Here is a 15,197-nt window from a genome sequence, read left to right as displayed (position 1 = left end):
GGGCCAGAATCCAGGGATCTTCGAGGGCTGCTGAGAGGAAGCGCGGCCAGTTTATGAGAGTGGGACATTGGTATCTTTTTCACATCCTCTCATTCGGGACCCTATTGACAGCACAGATTCGAGGGGACTGACAGGAGCTTGGCCATTATGGTTAGGCAAGGAGTTGCTCGGCAGTGTTTTGTTCCTCCATGAATGTAGTGTCATTATTGATCAATTGCAAAGCAGTGAGTGTACATGCAGCTTCATTTTCCGGCCGTAGATTTGAACTTGCTGCGGCGGCAAACATTTTGGATTCGGCCGCTGGCTGATAATCGCTCGAAGGGGAAAGCGATGACTTCAAATCCAGCAACTCTGCATTGCAGCAAGCTGGATATATTTACGCTGTAAACGAGAACAAGAAGGCGGCAATGTCTCCAATGGCATCATCAAATATTTTGAAGGAAAATGTAATGCCCTATTCTGATAATTACGGAATCCAGAAGAACTTTTCATGGATGGTGGCACACTTTGTCCCTCCGACATAGAGGTTAGACAGCTCTTGGGAGATTATTGCTAGCATCTCAGCCTGGAATATCTGGAAGGCTAGATGCACCGAGGCCATTCAGGGTAATCCCGTTCTTGTTTCTCAGTGTCTTTGCAAGATTTGGAGTGATATTATTCACACCATTATGGCTACCTGGGCCAGAATCCAGGGATCTTCGAGGGCTGTAGAGAGGAAGCGCGGCCAGTTTATGAGAGTGGGACATTGGTATCTTTTTCACATCCTCTCATTCGGGACCCTATTGGCAGCACAAGGCTCCTGATTGGTTGAGATCTCCACCTTGCTTGGTGTGAAATTTCCATTTTGTAAAATTTTTTCATACTTAATAGAAGTCTCTGAAAAAAAAAAAGTATAGGACCAACCAGTGAACACAGTCAGAACTTCACAGGGAACGTGTTTATCCAAAATTTGTACTTCATTTACATATCCAACAATACAAGCAAATAGACCGCAAGGTGGGGTTCCTTAAGTGGGTTGGGACCCAATCGGGTGTACCGTGCATTGTCTTCTATCTCTCATCTCTAACTGCACCAAATTACAAAGTTAAGAACGCCTTAAGCAGTCAACTTCTGCTACACATGTAAAACCAACAGCCTTCAATAACCACCTTTGACCCACAAATTTAAACGCAACCCAAACGGCATCAAAGTTCAGCAGTTCAGCAGTTAGGCTCCCTTCTTAACCCTGGTTTGAGCGCACAGTAAGGTCTTGAGACCGCAGACAAGAAAATTCTCATGTGACCTTATTAGTAAAGCAAATAAATGCAAGGCACCCAAGGAGAAGACAACAGTGGCTGCCCAAAGAGAGGGGAAACAATCTTGCAACCTTGTGAAGGTACCTTGTGCATGCATTTCTCTCAGCCCTGGACTCACTAGTTTGCTGTAATCTCTACTACTTGAACATGAAATGGATACGTTCTATCTCAATTAAGATCATTTAAGCACTTTCACTCTGCAAAATGAGGCGGTCCCTCTCTATTATTATTATTATTCTTATTCCGTACCATTACATAGCTCTAGGAGTACAGATCCTGTCCACCTTCCAATAATGCCCACACAGCACAGATTGGGGCCTCTCACAAACCCTGCAATAAGATTTTCTTTCCTTGATTTCTTCTGTCGCACATGGCTCTGGAAACTTTCATACATTATCTGAATCATCCGTACAGTCAATCCATCCATCCGTTTGTTGTGTATATTTAAGTAGGCTGCTTTTGGCCTATTTGTATCATCTCCAAGTTAATAATTTTAGTTAAGAGCTTGAAGAGCCCTTCACTTTGCTTGTGATCACTCACAGTGCGTGCCTCGCCAGCTAAATAACTGAACAGATAGATATGTCTAAGAGATCCACAGAGACGAAGACACAGTGCTGGGTCACAATGGCCAGCAGGGTCATGCAAAGTATTTGCTCTATTAAAATCTAATAGTGCAAAGTACAAAGAAGATGCTGAAGAATAACTGTAGAAGATACAATTCAGCATGGGGCTGGAAACAGAGCAATTGTCTGAGAATTCCTCAGCCAGATGCAAGGAATCTACTGCAAACTGGAAGCCCTGGAACCCTTCTGGTAATGGCTGTCTTTGGGTTTCTTTTTGAGCAGAGTTAAAAGGCTATTTCTGTGCACAAGGCTGCTTTTAGATAGGGCTCAACATGATTGAAAAAAAAACTACTTCAAGCAAACCTCTTTTCACCTCCTTTGCAACTAGTAAAGCCGTATCTGCAAGCCTTCCGTCCAAGTAAAGTATGCTTGCACCATCCAAAATCTGAGTCAAAGTACCAGCAGGCAGCTCTTGGGGATCCAAGGGAGGGTTTCCCGGCGAATTGATGCAAGTGCGGGTGTTCCTAGATACACACGTGCCACCATGTAAAAGTTAAAACCCTTCAGAGCAACAGCCATCTCCAAACCAAGCTTAATAGTTCGTTTAGGTTAAGGAAGACATCACAGGACACTTGATGTCTTCCTTGATGTTGCACTTACGTCTCCCTGTCCACAATGACATAAGTAAATGATGTGGTCCCAATTTCTGAAACCTGCACAGCCACACATCAAATAACAATTAAATGAAATAAAAAAGTGGAGTCCTGTTACAGCCCAGTACAAATTAGGCTCCTTTTTCCTTCTTTAAAGCTGAAATAGAAAATAGATAAGCCTCTACTTTTAGTTAATTGTGTAGCTCAGTGTTCTGGACAAGAAAACTCATACACTCTAAGAAAAGAGGGATCTTGAACGAACCTCCAGTGTAATGTCTTAGCCCACTAGCCATAGGTTAAAGAGAGACAGCACACACAGCACTAAGGCCCCAGATGGGAACCCCCCAAGATCAAGCCTGGATATATTAATCACCTTCCAAGTACACATTATTTTTGCACCAAACGCGCTTGCCTCTGTGGAGGTTTATTTTCTATAGCACTTTCTTCCCTTGTCTCAGTGCATGTGAGTGCCACATTGACTGACTTCCTATTCCAGCCGCCTTCTAGGCAAACTACGTGGCAGAGTATGGCCTCATTGGGGATGTTTTTGGCAGCCCAATAGTGCCCAGGATGTGGACAAATAGTTCGAGACAAAATGCACATGTTTAATGACATTTTTAAAGACTTTTTGGGACCTAAGAAGGGGCTGGTTGACCACCATACAACTTGCCATTCAAATCCCTATAAGAAGGCAGTTTAGAGTTCATTTGACATCTCATTCTTGCACACACGGGTGTTGACACCACTCGCTAGAAGGCAGTCCTCAAGTCCCAAATGCAGCATCTAGAGATCACCACAGAAGCTGTGAATCAGCAAGTCAACTTTGTATGCATCAGTAGATAGGTATGCATAACCAGGATCCAAATCAAGGTCCAAATTCATTATTGTAAATACAACATGTTTTGCAATATACAATAGATTAGGTCTCTCTCCTTGTCTATTGTATCTTGCTAAGTTTTGACTATTGTTAATCTCTCATGTTCTTAGCATTGATCTATATTTAGGTCTTTCCCCTTTTGTTTCATAAAAGTGTTTTTCTTTTAAAGAACTTTTTAGGCTTAGCTGAGCCTTGCCTTAACTCAGCCTTGCATTTCTTCTTTGTAACATTAAAGATATGGGTAGTTTTAATGGCTTCTTTTGATGTCTTGGGAGAACCCTTCTTGACCTCCAATTTGGATTCAAGGTCTAAACTCCTTTCGAATCCCTGATCTTTTGTACTACCTTTCAGCTTTAAGATAACTTCTCCCTTTTTCTTTTTTCCCCAATTGGCCTTAAGGCCCAAGATCCTCCCGTAGTTACCGATTTTTCACTGCCCGTAGAGGCTTAATTATCCACCCAGAGGCGATGCCAACGAGGAAGCACCAAGGGGGGTTTTGAACCTAGAACCTCTTGGTCCCAAGAAAACACCTTCACCACTTGCGAAGGAGACTCACATGAAAAGTATTGTGTATATGCCAATGACTAGGCAATGCCAACTTGAAAGCCACTTCATTGATCTTCTCGATAACTCGAAAAGGCCCTCAGTACCTAGTTGCAAGCTTAGGGTACACCCTCTTTGCAAGTCTTGCTTTCAGCAATACCCAATCATTCTCTTTGATATCATATTGCCTTCTATGCTTGTCGGCATCCTTTTTGTGTTTGTCTTGTGACCTTGCAATGGCTATCCACACCTAAGCAAAGGCTTCCAAGTTTCTTACATACTCATTAGCTGCAAATATCTCATCCTTTGTGCGAAGGATGGGTGGCAAAGCCACCTTACCATAAACAATCTCAAACAGGGCCTTTCTCATAAATTCATGCACCGTGTTGTTGTATGCAAAATTCAAATTCTACAAGCAGTAAGTACATCTCCCAAGAAGACTTCTGATCCGCCACATAACATTTTAAGAAATCCAACGCGGCTGAATTTGTAGCCTCACTTTGCCCATCCATTTGAGGGTGATAATTTGGTGTCCATATTATCAAATAAGGCCCGCCAAAAGAGACTTGTAGTCCTAGGCTATTCCCCACAATGGACTTCGGCGTTCCATGATACTTGAACACTTGTGCAAGATATATTTTAACCATATGCTCACCTTTGATAGTCTTCTTGAACGGCAAGAAGTGATCTTACTTGCTAAACCTGTCCACAATTGTCCAAATAGCATCATTACCTTGTTTGGTCTGTGGCAAGTCCATAATGAAATCCATTGTAATACCTTCCCATGGCTATGTGGGAATAGGCAATGGCTGAAACAAACCTGATGCCTTCTGCCTATCAAATTTCACCTTTTCATAGGTGATACATGCACATACATGTGCCTCTATGTCTTTCCGCATACCTGGCCAAAAGAAATATCACTCAATCATGTGCATAGTAGACATTATGCCTCTATGACCAGCATATGGAGGAGCATGGCACTCATCCAAAACATTTTGCCTCATGGCAATTATCTTTCATAAGATAACCCTCTTTGAGACATGTGCATGACCAGCCATCAAATCAGCCCAAATAGTGGCAAAATCAACATCTGCATGATACAAATCACACATGGCAGACAAGTCTCCATGAGAGGCAACTGAGATAACTACTACATATGGCTTTCGTGACAATGCATCTGCCACTACATTCTTCTTTCGTAGGGTTTGCAAGATCTAAAAATGAAACATAGACAGGAAATTGGTCATCCTCGTTTGCTTCTATGACAATTTAGTTTGGGTAAGAAAATACCTCAAACTTTGGTGATCTGTCTTCACAATGAAATCAGTCCCAAGAAGGTAATGTTTCCATATGGTTAATGCATGAATTACAGCCCAGAGCTCTTTCTCATAAATGCTAGGAGAGAGCTCTACATCATGCAATCTACGGCTCATCTACGGCTCTCCTAAGCCATGGCATGTTCCTCTTGATTTAGGACAGCTCCTATACAATTTCCAAATGCATCACATTTCACACTGAATGGCTTTTCCAAATCCGGAATGATCAACACTTGATCATGTGTAGTTGCATCTTTTAATTTAAGGAATGCATCTCTCTCTACATCAGTCCATTTAAATATAGCCTTCTTCTTTGTCAAGTCATGCAAAGGAGAAGAAGTCCATGCAAATTGCCGAATGAACTTGCGGTAGTAAGAGCATAATCCAAGAAAACTACATATCTCATGCATCGATCTCAATTTAGGACAATTACTCAATTTAGGACAATTATGAAATGCATCAATCTTTGCAGAATCCATCCGCACTCCATCTTTGCAACAATATGCCCAAGATAGTGTATCTTTGACAGGAAGAACTCACTCTTCTTTGCATTTATGAAGAGTTTATGCTTACGGAGTTCTTCAAAAACAGTAGCCAAATGAGCTCTATACTCTTCTTCGGTCTTCGAGAAGACTAAGATGTCATCAAAGAACACACCTATAAATTTCCTATACCGACGGAACATACGATCCATCATTCTATTGAATGTAGCCGGGGCATTCCTAAGACCAAAAGACATAACAAGATACTCATAAAGCCGAAATGTTGTCCTGAAAGCAGTTTTGTGTACATCCTCAAGCACCACACGATCTTGATGATACCCACTCTTGAGATCAATTCAGCTAAAGCATGCCGATCCATCCAACTTGTCAAGGATGTTGTCTATGCATGAAATCGAAAACCGATTCTTGATGGTGAGATTATTCAAAGCTCTATAATCCACACACATACGAAAAGATCCATCCTTCTTTTGAACCAAGAGGATAGGCGAACAATATAGGGAAGAGCTTGGCTAAACCAAACCCTTCTCAAGAAGCTCAATTACCTACTTCATGATCTCCTCTCTTTGCGATGCACTCACACGATAGGCTGGCCTATTAGGTGGTGAGCTACCCGGCACAAGATCAATGCGATGATCTTTTGGCCATACAGGTGGGTAACTCATTTGGTAACTCATCAACAAAATAGTCATTGTACTCTTGCAATGATTTCAGCATATCATTACTAAGAGTGTTTACATGCACATTAGTTTCTTCAAGATGATCCCGTACAAAAATCAAGTACGCAAAAATACTCTTTTTCATTACTTTCTTAATTTGTATATGAGATACAAGGAGAATGGTATTATCCTCTTCACAAGCATCAATCACATGCTCTCGGCCTTTATGCATGAAGGTGATCCTATTGGTCTTGTAAGCCTTGTGCGGATCAATGCGCGTGTGCCAAGGCTTTCCAAGCAATACATCACAACCATTCAAAGGCGCTACAAGAAAGTTTTCATGATCCACATAGCCTTGAATGTGTATGTGCAACTTGCCAATAATAGACATAACCTGCACTTCTCTACCAACAAAGGCAACCCCTGCTTCAATTTGGGGACCCATGTCCCCCAATACCCAAAGCAGCTGCCATATATGTGGATATGAAGTTCACAATTGCACAATCATCAAACATGAACAAAGCGGGCTGATCCTTAAGCTGTCCCCAAGCTTTATACAACCTTGTCTTTGCTATCATGTGAAGTATTGCCCTACACATCCGGAACCATATGCACATTAGGCCTCGGTCCATTCACTCTATAACGCTTCTTCTTGTTTGGGCATGCATTTGCAATATGGTCAGTGCTACCACAAGTAAAGCATTTTTCCTCGCTCACATACTGCTTTTTCTACTCCAAACTGATTGCATTATGCTCAGTTCTAATACAAGTAAAGCATTTTCCCCAAGTGGTAAAGGATTTCTAAATCCAAGAAGTCGTGAGCACTTCTAAGCTTCCCCCCTCGCTTGTGTTTTCCCCTGCGCCTCCCCCTTCCCTATGCGCATTTCAATCCAGACTCCACCCCCTATTTTCGTGCATCTGCACACCTGCGCTACCCCCCACCCCTTGTCACCAAATTGGCCGACCATTTGGTCCATCTCCAGATTTGTGTCTCGTTCACTTGAGGCTAGGCCGGTGTCTCAGGTGAAGGGGCCAGTATTTTTGCATAACATGGACGGGAGCCAGATTAGTGCCACCCGTGTTAGCAGGATGGTGTCGTATGGACGAGAGCCAGACTGGTGCCACCCGTGTATGACCTGGACTGGATTTGCCCAAAAGACTTCATAATCTTTACAAAAAAGCACTCAACACAACTGAAGAGTACATTTTATATGGTTAAAAATGATAGCACACTCAATATGTCCTAATTTTTCATCTTTCAAAAAGGTCCACTTACCACTATGAAGGATGTGTCAATACCATCAACTTTCAACTCGTTAATTACAAGCTTTCCAAAAGCATCTTTAGCTACCTGTGATAAAATACTTGTTTAGATTTGCAATGTACCAAACTTACAAGTAAATAATGATTAAGTATGCAATTTGTTTCACCAATTCTGCAACCCCCAATAATTAGACTAGCGATGGTAGCAAAACCAGATGTCAATGGAGCAAGTTTCAGTTCAATTCTCCAGTTTAGATCTATAATAAGATTGTAAAACTTACCTTTGATAGTACCCTTGGTTTTAATCCTAACCTTGCTACAGCTGTCAAGCAATTCCCAACATTGCCACCTCCTTGGACCTGCACAAATATAGAAAATATATATCCAAAGAACTTGCCAAGAGCACCTTTGCTAAAGAGAACAAATGTGAACATAATGAGAAAAAAAAAAGGCAAGAACAATTGCATTTATGATTGCCAATTTGAAAGAAATACCAATGCATGCATGCTAGGAGTGTAAATGGTACACTCATCAAATGTCATAACAAGTAGGGAAATAAATACCATGAAGTAAATCCAAGGCCAATGCTCTATTTTTTTCCTTTTTTATTTAAGGTCCTTCCTTCGATTAGTCAAAAAAAGGTGTCTGGTCAACGCAAACTACAACCCTCAAAGGAGGTCGAAACCGAAAGAAAACCCTCAAATGAGGTCATAAAACCAAAGAACAAAGGAAAGAGAGGCTCCCTCTTTGGCTGACTGCTCTCGAGAAGAGGCCACATCAAAGGGGAAGAGGAAAAGAGCCACACCTCAGATGAGGTCATAAAACCAAAGAACAAAGGAAAGGGAAGGCTCCCTCTCTCGTTAACTGCTCTTGATAAGAGACCACATCAAAGGGGAAGAGGAGAAGAGCCACACTAGGGGCTTGTACTGCCAAACAAGTCCAGAGTCGCTCATGTGAGAAAGGGGCCCAGGCTACAAGTATACAAGGAGGTAGCTCGATGCTGTAGTATCTGACCATAAGGCCGATTAGATAGTTACAACATCCCCGAAGAAGAGCCACACTAGGGGCTTGTACTGCCAAACAAGTCCAGAGTCGCTCATGTGAGAAAGGGGCCCAGGCTACAAGTATACAAGGAGGTAGCTCGGTGCTGTTGTATCTGACCATAAGGCCGATTAGATAGTTACAACATCCCCGAAGCATGAGAATGAGAGCCATTCAAATGGAGCGCATGGTCTCCACCCGTGGGGTGATGGAACTCTAACCTCTATGGAGACGCCCATTATTTTATTTTAGGAAATTTTATTTTGGATACTCCTTTTATTTATATCATCTACCAGGATTAATGTGTTTAATCAAACTGTGTGCGCTAGTATGATGTCTACCAGGATTAATGTGTTTAATCAGCTGTGTGTACTAGTATGATATGGTCAAGATTAATGTGTTTAATTAGTTGTGTGCACTGACTAATATTATTATGGATATAGGCGAAGAATGAGTGGCGGATTATGTGTTAATCACCGGTGGAACATGTATTGGACCACTATGAGATATTTTGAAAGACATGTGAACACCTTTTATGGTTTCATACTTAGGCATCAATATTTTTGTAAGGCTAAGGCCTCATACCTTTGTACATACCAAATAGTATTTTATACTTTTGGTAGACGCAAGACTTTATATTAATGCTTGCTATATTTTTGTAGAGCTTGCAAGCTCATAAACTCAAAAGCACTTGTGCTTTGTTTTTAGACTTACCTTTTTGGAAAGCAAGCGCTTTTTCTAATACATATAAATATGGGTGAGTGGTACAAAGGCCACACTCATCCAGGGGAGATTCAACCCAATCTTGTGTCGACAATGACTTCTACTCTATTCTTCATCTTTCTCTTGTTTATTTTATTTGGTTTATTAAGGTTTATGCTTTAATTTGTGCAAATATATGTTATGCTCTATTTTTTGTGTTGAGAAATTAAAATTCCAAGGTCCTGATAGAAACCATCCACTTTGGATGCATCCGGCCTTCCAAATATGCTAAGTGATGAAGCTGTTGATGAGCTCCCATCAATAGTCCACACCAAACCATAGATGTGGGAAACTGAAAAATGGAAACGGATTTTTCCAGGGAAGGGAAACGGAAAAGCCACGTCAAAAGAAGGGGGGAGGGGGAACGTCATATAACAATAAATTAGAACAATTAAACTTAGCATTCCAAAATCCAAACTCCACACACAAAACAAAAAGATTTAGAGTGTAGACTCTACACTCTAAAATCTAACAAGGTGGTTCCAAACGTAGTGAACGATACGTTTAGTACGTTTGGAAAACGTGCTGGAAAGATTCCAAACGTAGTGAACGTTGCCCCCAATATATATATATACAAAATTTATAATTAAATTATAAAATTTTGAAATATGAAGTTTGAAGATTCATCAATGAACATTAGAGCACTTACTAATACTTTACAACCTTTAGTTTCAATTTTGTGGGAGGGAGAGAGAGAGAGAGAGAGAGACTTAAGCGTGTGCGGGAGACGGAGACGGAGACGGAGAGGGGGAGGGGGAGAGAGAGAGAGAGAGAGAGAGAGAGAGTTGAGCGTTGCATAGAGACGCCCGCAGGAGAAGACTTGAGCACTCCACAGAGGCTGCCACACGCACGTAAGGAAAAGCGGAAAAAAAAACGACATTGACTTGCGTCCGTTTTTTTAACCTATAAAATCAAAAGTGCACATTCACTACGTTTCCAAACATTAGTGAACGTTCCAAACGTTTGGATTACATCCGAACATAGTTTGGATGCAACTATGAAATCTAAGACGTAGATTCTATAGCGTGACCCTCAGGATTGAACATTTCCTGATTCTCAAAGGCTTCTGACTCATCATGATCGGTTGGAACATCTTCTTGGGCCTCTGTAGACTCATTGTCAACATCCTCCCGTAAAGCCACTAAACTAATTTATGATTTTGGTATTCTATGCAATATCGAGTCATTCATCCATCTGCAATGAGGATTTACTGGATTTCTATGGCGCTTGTCATTATGACTGTGCATACACATGACAACTATATTGGTGTCAGTTCTTGAATCAAGTTTTTCGCTCCCTCTTCTCTGGGGTGCAGTGGACTTAAAGAATTCATGGATATCTCATGGATCGAGGATTTTTCTATGGATTTCTATGCGTGGCCAAAATGCCTCTAAAACTATCTATCGCAGACATGCTTATCTGAAGTTGGTGTCTCATCAAAGAGAACAACTAAATGAGGCTAAAAAGTACAATAAACTGATTGTCTTACAGTTATAAAAACAGAATTGTAAGACTCCGAGATGATACTGAGTAGAAAATACTGGAAAATGTATATCAAGTAGATCCATGTATGCTGATCAGTTGAAGTGTTGCCCGCTCCTTAGATCAAGTATCTCCGCCATGGGGCTGTCTAGAATGGAGAGGTCGTAGAAGCGAGGTAGGCGCCTCCGATGCCGAGCAATAATGGCTCTGATCTAGCGATGGTGAGGATGTCGTGGTCAAGATCCTCGTGGGCGTGGCCGACGAGCACGACATAAGATGACTGCTCTATCAGTGGTGACTCCCTGGGAGTGTGGTCGGTGCCCTGATGGCCCAATGGAGAAGGTATCAGGAGGTGTGTGGGTTGGATTGCTGGTGCTGGTGCTGGTGCCGGTGCCGGTGCCGGTGCCGAAGAAATCTATCAAGGTCCTCTATCTAGGTACATCATGGCTCGGTCTCCTGTCTGCCAAGAGGGTCTCTCTGTGTCTCCTGAGCTTAAGTAGGAACAATCCCAGGCATCTCTGATCCCAAAACCGTCTCGGAAGAGGCAATGATATCTCCCTCAGATCTCATAATGGACTATACATCGGCAAATGTAGTGCTCCTCAGTCTCTGCCTCCTAGTAGCATAGCTGACAAATGCGGTCATCCAAGATCTGGCACATATCGCCCTGTCTCAATCCGCAGCTGGTGTGATGAGGTCCGGATCTGTCCAATGGCACAACGTATCCCATGTGATAGGTGTACATCCATGTACGCCGGGCGGGTGATAAAATCATCTGGTGAGAGGTGTAGAAAATGGCTCTTGTAATGAGCCATTTTCGTGCCTAAGGGCGAGAGAGAGAGAGAGAGAGAGAGAGCGTTGGTTGTGTATTCAGTATATTCATATCATACAAAAAGGTACATCAATCTGGCTGCCTTAGCAACCCCAAAGTCTATCTAATGACCAATCTCCATAGGGGAGAGAAAGAATCTACAATGAACAAGACAATGCCTTTTATAGGCTCTTGGCACATTTAATCAACTGGCTGACTGCTGTCGGCCCGCTTCAGTGGACATAAAACCTATATAATCCTCACCGACGTGATGAGGTAAAACCTCTACAAAGCCTAGCCGACTTTATCTGTGTCGACTATTAGTGCCCTAACCCTAATGTTTATCTGCTGCAAATCGGGGATTAGCCTAGGATTAAGCATGTCCATGTGCATCCACATGACATACAAGGGCAATGACATTGATGAGGGATGACGGCATGGCAACTGGGTCCCACATTTCACAAGTTGCACACCAGCGGAAAGCTCTTATGCACTCAAAGTCCTAAAAAAGCCACGAATCATGTTGATGGTGTATATCTAAGACAATTTACTCATCAATATCTCAACACAGCCACTTGAACTCTCCTTTTTTTTCTACAATTCTTCAAAAAGTTGGAAAGAAGGACCTCTTAAAACAAACCAGCAGTGTTGATATGGCTATGCTGGCTCAGCACTCCGGCTGCATAGAAAGTGTGAGCCCTCATCATGGTCCATGATTCTCGCTCCTAAGTAGTTGTCTCTAGAAATGAGCATCCACCTATAAGATGTCAACATACGACAAGAATTGATGCTACTCTATGGACAATGGTTCCAATCCTACATGATGTGCTTACTTTTAGACTTGAGTTGAAAGATGAAGTCCTTGCTCCTTCAGATCTCTCCTTCAAATGAATATGGAGTAGATCCAAATGTTTCATCTCGAACTTCCTACAGATTCATCCCTCATGAAACCGGCTACCCCCCTTAATCATCTGTCCTTATCTGAAGGCTCGAAATAAAGTACCTGTCGATGCAAGTGTGTCATGCCCATGTCACTTGCTACAACCAGATAAGTTATTCAATTTACATAAAGCATGTTTTCCTCCTTTTGTATGAAGCTTGGTAGCATGACAAAGTGATCTCGAATCATTTATGAAATTATTGGTTATTTGTGGCTATAAGAGAGAATTTTCCAGATGCATTATCCCCTCCTCTTTTAAACAATCGTTTGTGCCACCATAAAAACCTTGTATCAGTCCAAACTCCCACAAAAAGTGTACATGACCTTATTTTTCCACTTGCAGCCTATGGGTCTTTTACCTAACATGTTGGTGTGGCGTGGCATGGTGTCCCGCTGCTAACATGTGAGTCCATAAAAGCAGCCACTAGGGTGTTGCTAAGCCTATGCAATGTCCAAACTCCATTCATAGTATATACAGTTCTAAATTAAACAAGAAGAGGACATGTGATGCATTTTCCATACAAGAAGGTTTTTGTTCGCTTCAAATGAAAATAGACCATACTATGATGAGCATTTCAATGCCAAAAAAACACTTACTAGAAAAGCATGTGCATAAATTCATACTCTTGGCTAAATGCCCTGTGTGTTCATGCTCCCGGTGCACCTGTGCAGCCTAGTAACACCAACATTTTCAACCAATAACAACACCCATAATTTGGAAATACAGATAAACGATAGGATAAAGTCCTTCCATTACATCAAGAAGAGAATCCATGATTTAGAAGCAGAGAACATTGATGGAGGAACAAGGCAAAAGCTGATAAGAATAAGTACTTTAAAATCTGTGCTGCGAATCTTCTCGTCAGGCTGAGGAAAACTTGCCACTGATGCAAGATAGTCTATAGAAATTGAACCACAACCAACCTACAGAAACCAAATGATGAATAAACAACCAGATATCAAAAAAGAAAGACACACATTTTGCATAACCCTCCCTTCTACCCCTCAAACAAGCACCTTTACATTATAGAGTAAGTATACCACGACACATTTCTCTGGTGGTGGATTGTACGATCGCTTCTCAATCTTGTCCTCTTCCAAAGATTTAGTTGTGGAGTTTGCTTCTCCTCTAACAATTGATGTCCTCCTGCTCAAAAAGTGCACGTTAAGACTGCTTTTCACATAATAAAAAGGAGGGGAAACCATCGACTGATAACAAAAATCATCACCACCACCACCACCTGGCCCTTGCCACCATCACCTCGTCATCGTCGGTGTCATGCAAGAAAGAATCTCTTGTAAAAGCATGGCACGCCTAAAGCTATCCTCTTTTCCCAAATAATGCATTATCATCACCAAGGCTGTCATGTGCACACGCATGGGCATGGCTGATCCAAATCAAATCCTTGATTTGCAGCAATAAACATTAGGTTTAGGGCACTAGCCAGGCTCAGGAAAGGTTCAGATTGGACACAAATGAAGTCGGCCAGCATCACAGCAGGTGAACCATGGGGTCAGCCAGCATTTATTGCATATATGTGACCTCTTTTTCGGCCAGTTTATGGGCAGTTTTGGGGCCTATATAAAGGCTAGGCCAAGGGTCATTGTAGGCATCTGATCCCCTCTATGGGGCAGGTCAAGAGTCAGTCTTAGAAGGTCATTAGTCGCTCTTTTAGGCAGGCCAAAGGCCATGGAATTTGTACAGACATACACACCTTTTTGTACCATACGAATATACTGAATACACAGCCATCTCTCTCTCTAGTTGTGTTTTGCATCAAGATGTTCCCATCTCAGTGTTCAGGGCTGAAAGAAGACACAGCTTCCGCACATGTAGCATTGGTATCAGAGCTTCACGTTGATTTTGAGATAGTGTTGCTGCCAATGTCCCGCACACCCTTACTGCATCGTGCATGGATGAAGCAAGCACCCGTGTCTTGATCTTTTGGTGGTGTGGTGACCGTGCAACATTGGTATCAAAGCGTAAGGCCCTCAGCTATCTAAGTGCTGAAAGTGACCCCAGAAGAACTGCACAGGTCCAAGGAAAGTAACTCATCATGTGGAAAGACCAACAGAAGCTAGTTGGTGTCAAGAAAAGCCCAAGGGAGGGGTTTCATAAGAGTCGGTAGCCATTTGGGGCTTCCAAGGAAGGCTTTTATGCAACAACTCGAAGGGATGATGATCATCCAAGGGGTGGAAAAAGGGTATCATGATGATCTCAAGAAGAAGGATTCATGTTTGTGTTCACGGACAGGGCAAGAAGGCAAGAGGACAAAGTGGAACAGATGCATGGATCTCTACGTCAGATTTGGAGTGGAATCAGAGACACGGCAAGGTTTTCAATGAAAAGGTTGCTAGGAAGGGAAGGATGACAAGTTTGGGAGTCCATGTGGAGAGAAAGGGATGAGGACAGTCATCCAAGGTCAAAGGTTGGAATCCCGTCATCAAGTTTAGCAAGTTGTGGAGAGAAAGGGATGAGGACAGTCATCCAA

The 15,197-nt window shown here is 42.2% G+C and overlaps 1 protein-coding gene across 2 annotated transcripts in view; it reads right to left on the bottom strand.

Moving 5' to 3' along the window:
* Positions 1-15,197, bottom strand: part of LOC147606354 (pfkB-like carbohydrate kinase family protein) — a 91,112-nt gene that overhangs the window by 58,562 nt on the left and 17,353 nt on the right. The window contains exons 2-7 of one of the 2 annotated variants that reach the window (XM_086791702.1): positions 13,747-13,852; positions 13,540-13,629; positions 7,951-8,028; positions 7,683-7,757; positions 2,519-2,571; positions 2,232-2,382 (exon numbers count right to left, since the gene is read on the bottom strand). In XM_086791702.1, the coding sequence (XP_086647828.1) occupies positions 2,232-2,382; positions 2,519-2,571; positions 7,683-7,757; positions 7,951-8,028; positions 13,540-13,629; positions 13,747-13,852 (553 nt within the window). The remainder of the gene's footprint in view (positions 1-2,231; positions 2,383-2,518; positions 2,572-7,682; positions 7,758-7,950; positions 8,029-13,539; positions 13,630-13,746; positions 13,853-15,197) is intronic. The other variant, XM_086791703.1, reaches the window with a different exon arrangement.

Source organism: Cibotium barometz, chromosome 57, assembly GCF_041138505.1.
Source record: "Cibotium barometz isolate CiBa-2024 chromosome 57, ASM4113850v1, whole genome shotgun sequence".
Lineage (NCBI taxonomy): Eukaryota > Viridiplantae > Streptophyta > Polypodiopsida > Cyatheales > Cibotiaceae > Cibotium > Cibotium barometz.
This window is presented reverse-complemented; position numbering and strand designations above follow the sequence as displayed.